Genomic DNA, 16126 nt, shown 5'->3' with positions numbered 1-16126 from the left:
GACACAAGACGGGTGTTACCTAGCACAGAATAAGGAACGACAACACAAGATGGGACGACACAAGACGGGTGTTACCTAGCACAGAATAAGGAACGACAACACAAGATGGGACGACACAAGACGAGTGTTACCTAGCACAGAATAAGGAACGACAACACAAGACGGGTGTTACCTAGCCATTCGATGCGAAAACACAAATTGTCTAAACCTTGAGCTAGGATATGACTTCTTGTTTCGTTTTAGGATATGACTTCTTGTTTCGTTTTCAGGAACTAAACCTTAGAGGTTGTCATGTCATACATCGTATTTTAACCATGAAAACTCTTCAGAAGTAACTCTTAATTTTCTCTCAATGAGTGCATAGGTGGCATTGTCATAATCATGGCATCCTGCTAGCAAATCGTGGTGCAGGGCATCTCATTTAGTTGAGGGAGATAATAAGTTCATCATGGAATCCTGCTCATGGTACATATACCATGGCATCCCACCTAAAGAGACACAAATTTTCTTGAGACATAAGGTGTAACATTCTTGAGTTATTTCGAACTTGCTCCGCTTCATGCCATCCAAGGCTTCATGAACATGACCTCTACTTGAGGTATTGTTGTTGGTTCTCGATCTTGTTTGTTTCTAACGTAATCATTTAAACCCATAATAACTAGCATGAGTTTTAGGTTCCGAACTTGCTCCAACCAACTTGAAATCTTGAATTTATTCTCATGTCATATAAATAGACCTTATAGAAAATAGTTGGTAATTTGGAGCATGTCTAAACCTTGGGCTAGGATATAACTTCTTGTTTCGTTTGGAGCATGTCTAAACCTTGAGCTAGGATATGACTTCTTGTTTCGTTTTTAGGAACTAAACCTTAGAGGTTGTCATGTCATGCATCGTATTTTAACAATAAAAACTCTTCCGAAGTAACTCTTAATTTTTTTCACATGAGTGCATAGGTGGCGTTGTCATAATCGTTGCATCCTGCTAGCAAATCGTGGTGCAGGGTGTCACGGTCATGCTTGTCCAGGGCATGTTGCCCATGGCCGCATGCCCATGACAAGCCAAACCCTTGTCATGTCTTTTCATTCTAGTGTTTTTCCTTTTGTAATTCTAGAGCGTATGACACCTCAAGAAAATCATGTCTAGGCCTGCCAGAACTAAAATGGCCCAGAATGTACTATAGGGGGATATGACTAGTTGTCAACTTCTCCCTACCCAAGGTTATATATGCTAAGCCGTTGTTATCTTTCTCTTGCTTGCTTATATAACGTCTCTTTCTAAAATCTCTCTTTAAAAAATCTCTCTCTCTCCTCGTTTTCTAAAACCTTCTTTTAAAACCGAGGCTAGAGGCTCAACCGTACGTCGCTTGGTCGTAGGCGACGCAAGAACAAATTGGCTTAACTCACTTGTCGCTGGAAAGTGAGTGCCGCACAATCGCTAGTCCGCTGCCTTCGAAAGTGCGATTGTGTCAAGTGGTATCATGTTAGCTCCGTAACGTCATACAGACCGAGATCATGTCGACGACAAAGTCGACACCCAAAGCACAAGCCGACCGGCTTACGCTAATAGAGGAGGAAATGCTATTCCTCAAAGAAGTCCCTGACACCCTCCGTTTCCTGGAAACACGGGTGACCGAACTGAGTGAGAAAGTCGTCCAAGTCGACGCAATGGGCAACCGCCTAGACGGGTTGCCAATCGCAGAACTGTTGTTTCGAGTGACCTCGCTCGAAGAAAGAGTTGCTCCTACGAGCAGCCCAAAACCGTCTGATAGTCTGGATAGCTCTGTCGCACACAAAGAGGGACGTGGCGAAGAGTTCGACGTACTACAAAACACAATGATGAGTTTGTTCAATGGATTGGCTGATGAATTTAGATCAACAGTCGACGACCTCCAAGAAAGGATGGCCGCCATGAGCACTCGAATTGAAGTTACCATGAAAGCCGTGGAAGGTGTCACGGCTGGACAAACTAATGCAGGATCCAACAAAGTAAGGTTCCCAGACCCTAGAGCCTTCAAAGGGAATCGGGACGCCAAAGAGTTGGAGAACTTCATCTTTGACGTCGAACAGTACTTCAAAGCCACAACGGCTTGTACCGACGACAAGAAGGTGACTGTAGCTGCGATGTATCTCGTAGACGACGCCAAACTGTGGTGGCGTACGAAGGTGCAAGACATCGAGGATGGATTGTGCACCATCGACTCATGGGTGGACCTCAAGAGAGAGTTGAGGGAACAATTCCTCCCCGAAAACGCAGGACACATAGCCATGGAGAAAATAGTAGCCCTGAAACACACTGGAAACATACGGGACTACGTCAGACAGTTCTCAACCCTGATGCTGGATATCAGGGGCACAGCAGAGAAGGACAAGGTGTTCTTCTTTATAAATGGTCTACAGCCGTGGGCCAAAACAAAGATACATGAGAACAGGATCCAAACCCTAGCTGCCGCAATGGCCTGCGCCGAGAGACTCGTGGACTGTGAGAACGAAGCAGGATCCCAAAGAAGAGCGACACCAGCCCCAAACAATGGGGGCAAACCATACAGACCACCAGGCCATCGAAATGGAAGCCCCAACAGATCGAATGGATGGACGGATAGACCTCCTCAGAACAATCAAGCGGGGACATCTCGAGGGCCTTACCACCAAAAGAACCACCAGACGACGCCTTTGCAATGCATACTATGTAAAGGCCCCCACAAGGTATCCTACTGTCCTCATCGGGCCTCTCTCACCGCACTCCAAGTGTCCATTCAAGAGAGCAATGAGGCAAGGGTCGAGACTTTGCTAGACAAGAAGGAAGATCACGACAACCCCCGAATGGGCGCACTCAAATTCTTGTCAGCCCTCCAACAGAAAGTCGAACCGAAGGAGATAATAGAGAAAGGGCTTATGTTCGTAGATGCCACAATAAACTCTCGACTGAGCAAGAGCACTCTGATAGACTCTGGAGCAACCCACAACTTCATTGCTGATCAAGAAGCCAGAAGATTGGGACTCACCATAGGAAAAGACCCGGGGAAAATGAAAGCTGTCAACTCCGAGGCCTTGCCTATTGTGGGAGTTTCCAAAGGAGTCCCCTTCAAAATAGGGGATTGGACTGGAGAGCTAGACCTTGTCGTGGTTCGCATGGACGACTTCGATGTGGTACTTGGGATGGAGTTCCTCCTAGAACACGAGGTCATCCCAATGCCATTGGCAAAATGCTTGGTGATCACCGACCGTAACCCCACAGTAATACCTGCAAGCATCAAGCAACCAGGTAATCTTCGGATGATCTCGGCCATACAGCTGAAAAGGGGACTCGCACGAGAGAAACCTACATTCATGGCCATACCACTGATAGAAGAGGCAACCACCGAAGAGACTGTCCCAGAGGAAATCAAGGAAGTATTAGACAGCTATACCGACATAATGCCAGAGAGTCTACCACAAACACTACCACCTCGTCGAGGCATTGACCACGAAATCGAACTCCTCCCCGGGGTTAAGCCGCCTGCGAAGAATGCATACCGGATGGCTCCACCCGAGCTAGCCGAATTGAGGAAACAACTAGACGAGTTGCTGAAGGCGGGATTCATTCGCCCGACAAAGGCCCCTTATGGAGCCCCCGTACTATTCCAGAAGAAGAAGGATGGGACGTTGCGTCTGTGCATAGACTATAGAGCCTTAAAAAAGGTGACAGTACGCAACAAATATCCTCTGCCGATAATATCCGACTTGTTCGACCAACTTCACGGGGCCAAGTACTTCACGAAGTTGGACTTACGATCAGGATATTATCAAGTAAGTATTGCCGAAGGGGACGAACCCAAGACGACGTGCGTAACAAGATATGGGGCCTTCAAATTCATTAGTAATGCCCTTTGGCTTGACAAACGCCCCAGCTACGTTCTGCACGTTGATGAACCAGGTTTTCTACGAATACCTGGATCAGTTCGTCATAGTATACCTCGACGACATTGTTGTTTACAGCACAACCCTCAAGGAACACAAAGTGCACTTGAAGTTAGTGTTTGACAAGCTCCGGCAGAACCAGCTGTATGTGAAGAAGGAGAAATGTGCATTCGCACAAACATGCATCAACTTCCTTGGACATGTCGTCAGATGTGGACAAATCAGTATGGATAGCGACAAGATAAAAGCTATCAAAGAATGGAAGGTTCCTACTTCCGTATCTGAGTTGAGGTCCTTCTTAGGACTAGCCAACTACTATAGGCGGTTCGTCGAAGGGTTTTCACGACGAGCCGCCCCATTGATAGAGCTGTTGAAGAAAGACCACCCTTGGTCGTGGTCGAATGATTGTCAAATGGCCTTTGAAAATCTGAAAACAACCATGACGAGGGGTCCTGTCCTCGGGTTGGTTGACGTCACAAAGCCATTTGAAGTAGAAACCGATGCTTCCGACTTTGCTCTCGGTGGGGTCCTTATTCAAGAAGGCCACCCCATCGCTTACGAAAGTCGAAAGCTCAACGATGCCGAACGAAGATACACTGTCTCCGAGAAAGAAATGCTGGCTGTAGTCCATTGCCTTCGAGTCTAGAGACAGTATCTCTTAGGATCGCAGTTCGTAGTGAAGACGGATAACAGCGCCACTTGCCACTTCTTTGATCAACCAAAATTAACAGCAAAACAAGCCCGGTGGCAGGAGTCGTTGGCTGAATTCGACTTCAAGTTCGAACACAAAGCGGGAAAGAGTAATCAAGCAGCCGACGCGCTGAGTCGGAAGGGCGAACATGCGACCCTGTGTATGTTAGCCCATATTCATTCAAGTAAGATCGACGGATCGATGCGCGACATCATCAAGGAACATTTACACAAAGACCCTTCGGCCAAAGCAGTTGTCGAACTAGCTAAGGCTGGGAAGACACGGCAGTTTTGGGTTGAGGGGGACCTCCTGATAACCAAAGGAAACAGATTGTACGTCCCAAGAACGGGGGAACTGAGGAAGAAGCTCATTCAAGAATGTCATGATACCTTATGGGCCGGACACCCGAGGTGGCAAAGAACATACGCCCTAATAAAGAAGGGGTACTTCTGGCCAAACATGCGAGACGACATCATGCAATACACCAAGACGTGCCTCATCTGCCAACAGGATAAGGTCGAGAAAGCCAAAGTCTCAGGACTCTTGGAACCTCTACCTGTGCCAACAAGACCCTGGGAAAGTGTATCTCTAGACTTCATAACACACCTCCCAAAAGTCGGGGAATATGACGCCATCTTGGTTATTGTGGACCGGTTCTCAAAATATGCGACGTTCATCCCCACTCCCAAATTATGCTCGGCGGAACTCACAGCCCAACTATTTTTCAAACACGTTGTAAAGTTATGGGGCATTCCGTTGAGCATCATCAGTGATAGGGATGGCAGATTCATTGGGACATTCTGGACTGAGTTATTCGCTTTCTTGGGAACAACCTTGAACATCTTCTCGAGTTATCACCCTCAAACCGATGGACAGACAGAACGGTTCAACTGCTTGCTCGAAGAATACTTACGTCACTTCGTCGACGCTCGCCAAAAGAACTGGATACAATTGTTAGATGTCGCCCAATTTTGCTTCAATTGTCAAACAAGCTCGTCTACAGGGAAGAGTCCCTTCGAAATTGTAAGTGGACGACAACCGGCCTTACCCCACATTATTGATCATTCTTATGCAGGAAAAAACCCTCAAGCTCACAACTTTACAAGAGAATGGAAGCAGACGACAGATATAGCCCGGGCATATTTAGAGAAGGCTTCCAAGCATATGAAGAAATGGGCGGACAAGAAGCGTCGCCCCCTTCATTTCCGTGCAGGAGATCAAGTCCTTATCAAGCTGAGACCAGAACAGATCCGATTTCGTAGCCGGAAGGACCAGAGACTAGTTCGTAAATAGGAAGGCCCGGTTGAAGTCCTTAAAAAGATTGGGGCTACCTCCTACCGAGTTGCACTACCCGCATGGATGAAAATCCACCCCGTCATTCATGTGAGCAACTTGAAGCCCTATCACCCTGATCCAGACGACGACCATCGAAATGCAACCACAAGACCGAGCATCGATCTGAAAAAAAAAGAAACAAAGGAAGTGGAAGAGATCCTAGCCGACAGGGTTAGGAAGATAGGAAGACCTGTACGGACGATTCGTGAATTCCTTGTCAAATGGAAGAATCTCCCTACAGAGGAAACAAGCTGGGAACGCACCGAAGATCTGAACTCCGCCGCCACCCACATCGCAAGGTATGAAAGTAGTCGGTTGACAGGGACGTCAACCAATTAGGTGGGGGAGGATGTCACGGTCATGCATGTCCAGGGCATGTTGCCCATGGCCGCATGCCCATGACAAGCTAAACCCTTGTCATGTCTTTTCATTCTAGTGTTTTTCCTTTTGTAATTCTAGAGCGTATGACACCTCAAGAAAATCATGTCTAGGCCTGCCAGAACTAAAATGGCCCAGAATGTACTATAGGGGGATATGACTAGTTGTCAACTTCTCCCTACCCAAGGTTATATATGCTAAGCAGTTGTTATCTTTCTCTTGCTTGCTTATATAACGTCTCTTTCTAAAATCTCTCTTTCAAAAATCTCTCTCTCGCCTCGTTTTCTAAAACCTTCTTTTAAAACCAAGGCTAGAGGCTCAACCGTACGTCGCTTGGCCGTAGGCGACGCAAGAACAAATTGGCTTAACTCACTTGTCGCTGGAAAGTGAGTGCCGCACAATCGCTAGTCCGCTGCCTTCGAAAGTGCGATTGTGTCACAGAGCATCTCATTTAGGTGAGGGAGATAATAAGTTCATCATGGAATCCTACTCATGGTACATATACCATAGCATCCCACCTAAAGAGAAATAGGGGACTCGTGGTACACTTCGTGAAGTGAGATAATGGTTACTTCAGGCATGGATCCTAGCAACTTGTTAAGCATGATGTTTGCATTAACCTAGGTGTTTTCTTGGATTCTTGGTGATCCTAGGTTTATGCATAACGTCTTGGGTCAAGCTTGGAACTTATAAGTTCTTAGGAATAGCCTAGCATGATATTGTGCACGTAGTATCTATTAGAGACCAAGGGTACATCTGGGGAATCTATTATTTCAGGGATACCGCTTTAGTTATCCTAGGAGGTAAAGTCATATGGATCGTGATGAGCATTTTCTCCCATATCTTGGTTTCTCTAATTAAAGTTTTCCAATAACTCCCAAACTTCATTACCTTATATAACCTCTCGGGATAAGGATTCATACAACATTTCATAAAATAAGATCTACTGAGAAAACTCGAGAAAAGGTCAAATTTTGAGTTGACTTGGACAGTTCAGTTGAACTGGCCGTATCATCGTTTTCTTCCTCTGAACAGGAAGAAGATGCGCATTTTTTGCATTGCCGCCATCTGAAACTCGGCCTGTACAGCCACATTACAGTGTTTCTCTCCTCGATTTCTTCGTGAAACTTAAAGATGGATGTTACAAGAAAGGGCTAGGGATTTATTTGATAACTTCTCGTGGATCGTAGCCTAAGATATTCGCTACCATAGTTCATCCAAAATCTGATTTATCGCTGGAGATAAAACAAAGGATTTCTTATTGGGTAGCCGATTCTAGGGGGTTTCAAGGCCCTATTTCTTCATTAAACCTCTTCCATGTCCTATCTTCAGACTAAAGGAATTGGTTTGGAGGAATGTCTTTGAGTGTATGACCTTAATTTCTAGAAATCGTTCTTGGTATGCAACTCACTCAAAACGCCAGATTTTCGATCTCGTGGGTAGCTTATTATACAATGTTTCAGCTCTCGATTCCTTCATCAAGTTTACTCAACTTCTTCCTTTGAAGCTAGAGGAATCCTTAATTTGAAGGAAAAGAGATCGTAGATAAGAATTTTGACTCTTATCCCCAATTTAATTTCTAAACCTATTTCCTTCAATTTGGCACTCTCTTGAGGTTATTTTTCTTCGTGGTCTTCTATGGAAGCATTCCTTGGAGGTGTAGAAACTGATTGGAATCATTCTTGCTCGACGAGTCATCATGTATTCTCGAATTGGATTTTCAAGTTTTTCTTGAAGTTCTTCAATGGCGGATTGAATTGGGGGAATGGTTTATGTGCACTTTCAGCACTCTATTCCTTCATAGAACTTGTGGGTAATCTTGTTGAGAAACTGTAGGAATAAGTTTGAAGAGAAATGGTGGAGGATTGCTCTCGAATTTGGAAGAAATCTGAGAGTAGGAGACCCACAATCTAAACGCTTATTGCCTTCAATTGCAGGATCGACCTTTCTCGATTCTTATTCCGTATTGTTGCTCCTACTTCCGACTTTGTAGGAGGATCTTAAACCGACATTGAGAGCTCCAGAATCTTCGTTATTTAGAGATCAAACTTTCTCGATAATTTTTTGGAGATATCAACTCCTATCATAGCCTTACCGACCTTGGCTTTGAGTACTAGTCGTTGGATGAATGATCCGTGCGTGTTCGTTCTAGATTATATCAAATTTTGGAGGAAATTTGAGTTCGAAAGATTTTGCTCGGATGGTCACGGTAGATGCTCTGATTCTAATTAGAGTGGCATTTCTGTAATTATCCCTTCTTCCAGGAGTATTTGTGTAATTTGCCACTTTGCGAATATTTTATTATTATTTTTCTCGAAAAATCCATAATTTTTCTACAAATTTCTCATCTCTTTTTTATCATTTTTCCCTTTTTTTGAATATTGAGATTCCTTCTAAGGAATTACAAATCTCGAAAGATTCTTGATAATTGATAAAAATGACTTTTTTGCCCTTTCGATTTACTTTTTCCTTTCCAATCCTTTTCAAAAGGCCTTTTAACTCCTTGAAATCACTTGTTAAGGTAGACGGGTGACTTGACTAAGTTCTTTGATCTTGGTTAATCCTTTAATTTTTTTTCTTTCTATCCTTTGTGTCTTTCATGATTGGCTTTCTCTTATGGGAGATAATTTCCTTCATTTTTGGGGTGTTACATATACATACCCGTTACAAACACAAAAGAAGAAGCAGACTCAAAAGAAGAACAAAAAATACTAGATTAAAAACAGAGCTTAGTCCATGGCCCACACTCCAAAGTCCGCTCTCATTCACGACCAACTCTTAGTTACTTGAAAAAAAAATGATAAACATGGAGCGAGTAAAACTTAGTAAGTAGCCTACTAGTAGGTTCTTAATCGCGACCTTAAGCTAGAATATTACTTCTTGTTATGTTTTCAGGATCTTATACTGATCTTGAAAACCTTCCCCTAAAATAACCTTGAATTTTCTCTCCATCTATGTTTTTTTAAACATTTTGAAAGGTAAAAGAATAGTTTTGAATTTTTTTTTTAAATTCAACCGTATTTAAAAAAAAAAGAAAAAGATTATGAGTAATTATAGATAAAGTGCAAAGTTCAATGATATTTTTATTAATTTAGATTATAATTTAAAAAAATACAAATTTTTGTTGATTAAGTTAATATTAATTTTATTAAAATACATAACACCGCATCAAAATTAATTTATTCACACTAAAATTAAAACTAAAAAATCAATTTATTTTAAACTAAAAAATTAATTTATTTTAAAACTAAAAAGTATACTTCCTTTGACTAAAACATCCCTTATCCCAACTATAAAGAATTTAATTCCAAGCTCTCTTCTAATACACAAACAATTTATTAACCTCTCTTGTCAGATTTCACTTCATCAATTTAAGTAGCGTTCAACTATAAATATCGAATTTTGAAGTATTCCTCGACAAAGTAAATCTGTTGAAACTATCTATCAAAGGTGTTCCATAATGAGTTGTGGAGAATTGTTTCCTTCAATTCTAATTTCAATTAAGGATGTCAATGACAAAAAAGGGCAAGAGGCTAGAAGGTTTGTAGTGGAAGAAAATAACAAGAGTCATGGACATCGTTTCGTTTACAAGTTGTATCATGTGTCTTATTCATGGTTACTTAAATCTCGTTGAATTGGTGCGCCTTTCACATCAGAGACATTTGTGCCTTAAACCAAGCTCTTTGCAATAGCGAACTTATTAAAAACTCTTTGCTTGCTGCAACATTTGCTTGACAGAATTGAACCAAAGGACGGTATGGACGACGGATCATGAAGTGTGACGTCGGATCTTTGTGCATACCATATTCATTAACTATAACATGGCAAGAAATTTTTTATGTTTTGACTGGGCTTGCCATATTCTGTTGTTCTTATATATCTTTAGTTACCTGTGATTAAAGCAAAGAAGTATAGACATGGTTTCCAACCAACCCTTCCTTTATAGTTAGTTCAACGAATGGATTTTTGTTATCATTTTATCGTTAACCCTTCCGCTCGATTTTGTGTTATGATATCATACAGGGAATGAGAAGCGACCTTACTTGGACAAAATTATATACCGTTTGATAATTATTGTTGATAACAAAGATAAATTGAATTATAAACATTTTAAGTTCAAAAGTAACAAATTACTTGTACACTTTTACTTATAATCTTCATATTCTTTATATAGCGATAAGGAAGGGAGGGATAGAAAAGATACTCATAATATCATTATGACTATGCCATATTTCATTAATAAAAGAGAGTAATACATCCACAAACACACACTCATATATTTCGAGAGAGAGAGGGCTTATTATAAGTAGAGATAGCATTCTAGTAGTTGTATGGCTACTTGTGGACAAGGAACTCGAGAACTTCTTTAAAAGATGAGAGCTTATGAGTAGGTGGCGATGGATATATCACATGCACAAAAAGAAAGTTCTGCACCTTTGTAATAAAAGACCAAGGAATAGCATCGTTATTTAGAACTTCTATCACAATAATATAAATTCTGCGAGGACGACGTTCTCTAGTCATACCAACCAGACCGTTCACCACACGCTTGTAGATGAAACGATGTCCACTATTCTCGTTATTCTTTCCAACTACGAACCTTCCTGCATTCTGCATTACTAGGATATTGACATCCTTAATTTGTACTAAAGCATCTAAAGGCAACCCTTCCACACGGCTCATTCCAACACCTTTGGTAAATAGTTCCAAGAGACATTGTTAGGCCGATTTTGTTCATGAATACTTAAGAATTTGATATTTGTAGTTGTAGTTGAACGCTACTTAAATTGATGAAGTAAAATCTTACATTAGAGTCTAATAAAGCGTTTGTCCATTAGAATAGGTTGGAATTAAATTCTTTATAGTTAAATTCTTTATAGTTCGAGATAATAGTTGTATTCTTTAAGTCTTTGAGACTAGTGTTACTAGTACTTGTTAGTATATTTGAGTATAAATATTAAAATGATTAGTCATTAAATATTGTTTGAATTAAAGCGTTTATAATTCAAATGATCTTCATAACCTAATTCATAAAAAAATAAAGAAAATAATTAGGTAGCATTTATGTGCTAGATCAAAATAAGATGCATAAAAAGAACTTGTCGTAATTACTTTATTCATAGACCTTTAATCTTAAAATTAACTTAAAATATTGCAATATTGTGATTCAATCGCCTATTATGAAATTAGGCCCGAACTAAAAAAATAATATTTTTAAAGGATGGAAAAATTCATAAGCCAACCAAAATATGTATTCAAAGATGAAGAATTCACAACAACAATCACAAACAATATTAATTAGCATCTTGTCTTTTGGTTTGTCACATTTTCAAACATGAACAAACCTCAATTTCGAGTCGGTGAGTATTATGGATCATAATCGACAGTACTTTGCACGTAGCTTTGAGCATTCACAAAAGGTCGAAAGTTGAATTTCTTTAGAATGGTAACCAAATAACCGATGATTATTGTTGAATTTCCAAAAAATACACCACAAATTTCATTTATAGATATAAATGGAACCATTGATATAAAACCCTGATTATATAATTGCATCTTCACTAACAAACCCACCTCGGAGTGATCATCTTCACCAAAGGCTGCAAATTAAGAATCCTTCCACGATTACTCAAAAGTGAACTTTTAAGACAAATGAAGCTATATTTGAGCAAGAAAAATCACGTTACATGTGTCTGGGATACCAAGGAGACACCAATGCAGGCAATCGCTACCACCCGAAGTTTCTTTGATATTGTAGTTGGATCTTTGAGACTCATCCCTCAGATGTGAAAGAGTAATTATATCCAACATTCTTAATTGTGTGCCTCTTACAGCACTCTCAACAAATGGATCGCTTGATCTATTCTACTCTACTTTACTTCCTCTTGATAACGGTGTGGTATTGACATAACACATATTGCTGATAATCATCACTTACATCCAAAACAAGAGTATAGCGGTCGACTATCGTCAAGGACTCATTCACCATTTTCATTCCTACGGACGAAAAAGTTTTATTACATTCATTTCTTTCTCCTTTCTAACTTCTTCATTCTCACATTAAACTCTTTTTTTATTTAAAAAAAAAAATTAAACGTGAAAAGAGAGAAAGAAGAAGAAGAACAAAGAAAACCCATAATTTTGAAAGCTTATCAAATACTCTTTGACCGATGTAAAGAAAGCTTGAGAATAATTTATTCTCACGTCCCTCTTTGACACTTGTTGGATATATATCCGTCCTTCACATGTCGTATCATAATCAAATCATATCGTAAAAACGTCGTGGTTATATCCTTCCCTAATTTATCATAGCCTTAACGTCCTTAGACATATCATAGTTGTGTCGTTACCTGAACGTACCTTAGTCATAACTTTACAGGAACGTATCGTAACGCTATCGTTCTATCAATCTATCATAATTCTATCCCTTTCTACCCATAAACTAATCGTATTGTTTTATGAATCCATCGTGACCATATCGTTTTTATCAATCTGTCATACCCATAGCACTTCGATACGTAACCAAACCATAACGTTACATTACGTTTAGTGCATCCTTCCCGTATTCTATCTCAAATATACCATTGAACACATGGTACCGTAAGTATTATCATACAATTCACATATTATAACATATCATAAGCATATCGATTCACAAATATTTCACACATATCAATATATATGACACTTGTAGAACCACGGGCACAGTCAAAATCAAATATAACCATACGGATCGTAAAGCCACCTACCTGATTAGCTTAGGCTAGTGTCCCCAATTTATCCTTAAGAAAGTTCGATTTGTCCTTTGTATTAAAGTCAACCTATATGAACATGACATCAATTTCAATCATTTCTCTAAATTTTATGATGCTCTAGTGTTAGATTTCATGGGAATATTGCATGAGTAAAGTCTTGAAATGTCTATATATCAAAACTGTTTAATACTTTCCGAATCTTGATTTTTGGCCGTTTGTGTTTTTTTTTTTTACTTGTGTTCCTGATCTTACTTCGGTATGTTTGTTACATTTTTTTTTAATTATGTTAGCAATTAGCCAATTTAATCAATTCATCCTTTTATGTTTTTTTTTTTTTAAAAATTATGTTAGTCATTAATTTTTGGCTAATTTAATCTATTCTATTTATTTTATTTTATTTTATTTTTCTTTTGCTATTGATGGACGTATCTTTCTAAAACATACTAAATAATTGGTTAAAAGAGGATATGAGATTTAACTTAAGGTTAAATCTCTTTCCATATGAGAATAACTCATTCTCATGTCCATCTTTAGTGACATGTACTAAATTAAGGATTTTATTTCTCTTTGACGTGCTAGTTTTCAAACTACTTTAAATGGGTGTAAAGAAAGCATGAGAATAACTTAGTGTCACTAATCTGACACGTGTTGGACATGTACTAAACACTTGTTAATACAATGGATACATTACAAATTTATAATCTATCCTATCAGACACTTGACTTTGAATATATTTTGAGAGTGAAACGTACATTAACCTTTTTTTTAAGTATACAAATATATAAACTTATTTATATGAATTTATTTCTAATATAAATTTGATAAATTTTTTGAAATAATTCTTTTTAATTAATGTATCATTGTCACATCGGTGTCCTAGTTTTTTAAGAATGACATGTTACTGTTAGGAACTGAAAAAGAAAACTGGAAAGATAAAAAGAATTGGAGAAATCTCTCATCCTATTGAAGTATGACTAAATCAAATCCAATTCAAATAACTAGATCAAATCTAATCCAAATAACTCAATCAAATCTAATCCTAACAATCCCTCCCTTAGACTGAACACGAATAGTAATCAGTTTATATCTACGACCTCATACCAAACTTCCACCAGGTAACTTCATCAATTCTCATGTGCCATTTCTGTTTATTGCTCCAGATCCATGACTTGCCTTCATTTCTCACTCTTCAATACTTCTTTAAAGTTTACAAAGTTTGCAGGTTCAGTAGGGGTAAACATGGCTAAGCTTCATCATCTTCTTTATAGAAAAACTTCTTCTATTTCATAGTCTCTCATCCAGACTGCTTCATCAACATCTTCACAAAAATCTTCTCCTATTGCATAGTCTCTCATCAAGACTGGTGGTCTCTTATTCCTCGCATTATTCGAGCTAGAAGAGCTTGCTTCAGCCAAAGAACCAGATGAAATATTTTCCTCTGTAGTATTTTCATATGTCGCTTCTATATCATTATTTTCATATGCCGCTTCTATATCATAGAGTCTGTAAGCTTTTGACTCTTCACTACTCCCAGCAAAACATAACTCAAACTCTAATCATCTAGCTTAGTTCTCTGAGCTGCTTCCTCTTTTTGTCTCTGAATCAACTCGAGCTCACAAAATTTTCCTTCTTCCTTCCGCTACAGCTCCAGAACTAATCGTCGCTGTGCTTTTTCTACCATTCTTCTATTCTCTTCCAGCATTTTATCTTGCTCTTCTCTCTCTTTTCGTGCTTGTTCTTCTTTTTGTCTTGTAGCAGTAAGAGCGGCTTATTTCTCTTTCTCAAGCTGCACATCAACATCATCAAACAACTTCGTGCAACCTTTCTCTATTCGCCTCTGTATTTCTAATTTAGTCTCTTAAGAGTTCAGTCTTTCTTCAACATTCTTCTGAATTAATTCTTCCATTCTCCTAGCTGCATCTTCTTCTAACTTCTTCAACTCTGCTTCATGCCTTTTCTTCTCTTCTTCCTCTTTCTTAAGCTTCTCTATGGAATGATTTCGATCAGTGGATGCACGACTAGGACTGAAACTAGACGATTTGGGGAAAGAAGATAACGAGGAAGACCTACTTCTGCGTTGGCGGCTGAGAGAACTTGAACGACTGCTTCTTCTGGAATGGGTAGTGGAATCATAGGGGGAAGAACTTGGGTCCCTTCTGCTTCTCTGACTATGGCGATAGGAATTGGAGTTTGAACGACTGCTACAAGCTGAGATATAGCATGCAATACGAACATTTGATTCAAAGACATCTTTGTCTCCATGATTAAGCCTCTCTGAGATGAAACATCTTGCATGTTTCATTTTGAAACAAAAAGGTAATCCCTTTGCTCGCAATTTACTAATACTCAACAAATTGTTCCTCAGGTCTGGCACATAGAACACTCCTATGATTATCATTATGATTTCATTCACTTCCAGCCGTACATTACCCTTTCCGGTTACAACCATGCTTGAGTTGTTGCCCAGCTTCACTGAATCTCTGAAACTTCCATCAAAATCTGAAAAATATTCCTTATTCACACACATATGATTGCTACATCCCGAGTTAAGGAACCACATATCTTCTATATTGGCCTTATTCATATTCACGTAAGCCATCAGTGACATCTCTTCTTGACTCTTTGCATAGCTTGTCTCCTTCTCCTTGCTTTGACATTCCCATTGAAAATGTCCTAGCTTGTGACAGTTATAGCACTCCATTGTGGCCTTGTTGAAGGTTTGTCTGCCTCGTCTGGTATTGCTTTGACATTCTCATTGAAATTGTCCTAGCTTGTGACAGTTATAACACTCCACTATGGCCTTCTTGAAGGTTTGTCTACCTCGTCCCCTTCCTCTAAAGCTTCCACGACCTTGACTTCTTCCTCTAGCAGACTGCACAAGTGGACTCTCCATCGACATACTTTTATTATGACACACGTAGAAGACTGCTGCTTCTAGTTTTAACTAGTTTAGGGCATGACTCTGATACTAAAATGTTAGGAACAGAAAAAGAAAACTGTTAAGAGCATGACTCTAATACCAAAATGTTAGTAACAGAAAAAGAAAACTGGAAAGATCAGAAGAATTGGGA

The 16126-nt window shown here is 39.5% G+C and overlaps 2 protein-coding genes across 2 annotated transcripts in view; one reads left to right on the top strand and one right to left on the bottom strand.

Annotated features, from left to right (window-relative positions):
• The first annotated feature begins 1511 nt into the window (after positions 1 to 1511).
• LOC147790617 (uncharacterized) lies at positions 1512 to 4542 on the top strand. Its single transcript, XM_087127633.1, has 2 exons — positions 1512 to 3785; positions 3913 to 4542. Exons 1-2 carry the CDS (start codon positions 1512 to 1514, stop codon positions 4540 to 4542), a joined length of 2904 nt encoding a protein of 967 aa, XP_086983759.1.
• A 9775-nt stretch (positions 4543 to 14317) lies between these two features.
• Positions 14318 to 16126, bottom strand: part of LOC111786809 (uncharacterized) — a 45749-nt gene continuing 43940 nt past the window's right edge. The window contains exons 2-3 of the mRNA XM_087127630.1: positions 15407 to 15554; positions 14318 to 14579 (exon numbers count right to left, since the gene is read on the bottom strand). Coding sequence (XP_086983756.1) covers positions 14318 to 14579; positions 15407 to 15554 — 410 coding nt within the window. The remainder of the gene's footprint in view (positions 14580 to 15406; positions 15555 to 16126) is intronic.

The sequence above is a fragment of the Cucurbita pepo genome, chromosome 10 (assembly GCF_057944985.1).
Source record: "Cucurbita pepo subsp. pepo isolate OVF chromosome 10, ASM5794498v1, whole genome shotgun sequence".
Taxonomy (NCBI): domain Eukaryota; kingdom Viridiplantae; phylum Streptophyta; class Magnoliopsida; order Cucurbitales; family Cucurbitaceae; genus Cucurbita; species Cucurbita pepo.
This window is presented reverse-complemented; position numbering and strand designations above follow the sequence as displayed.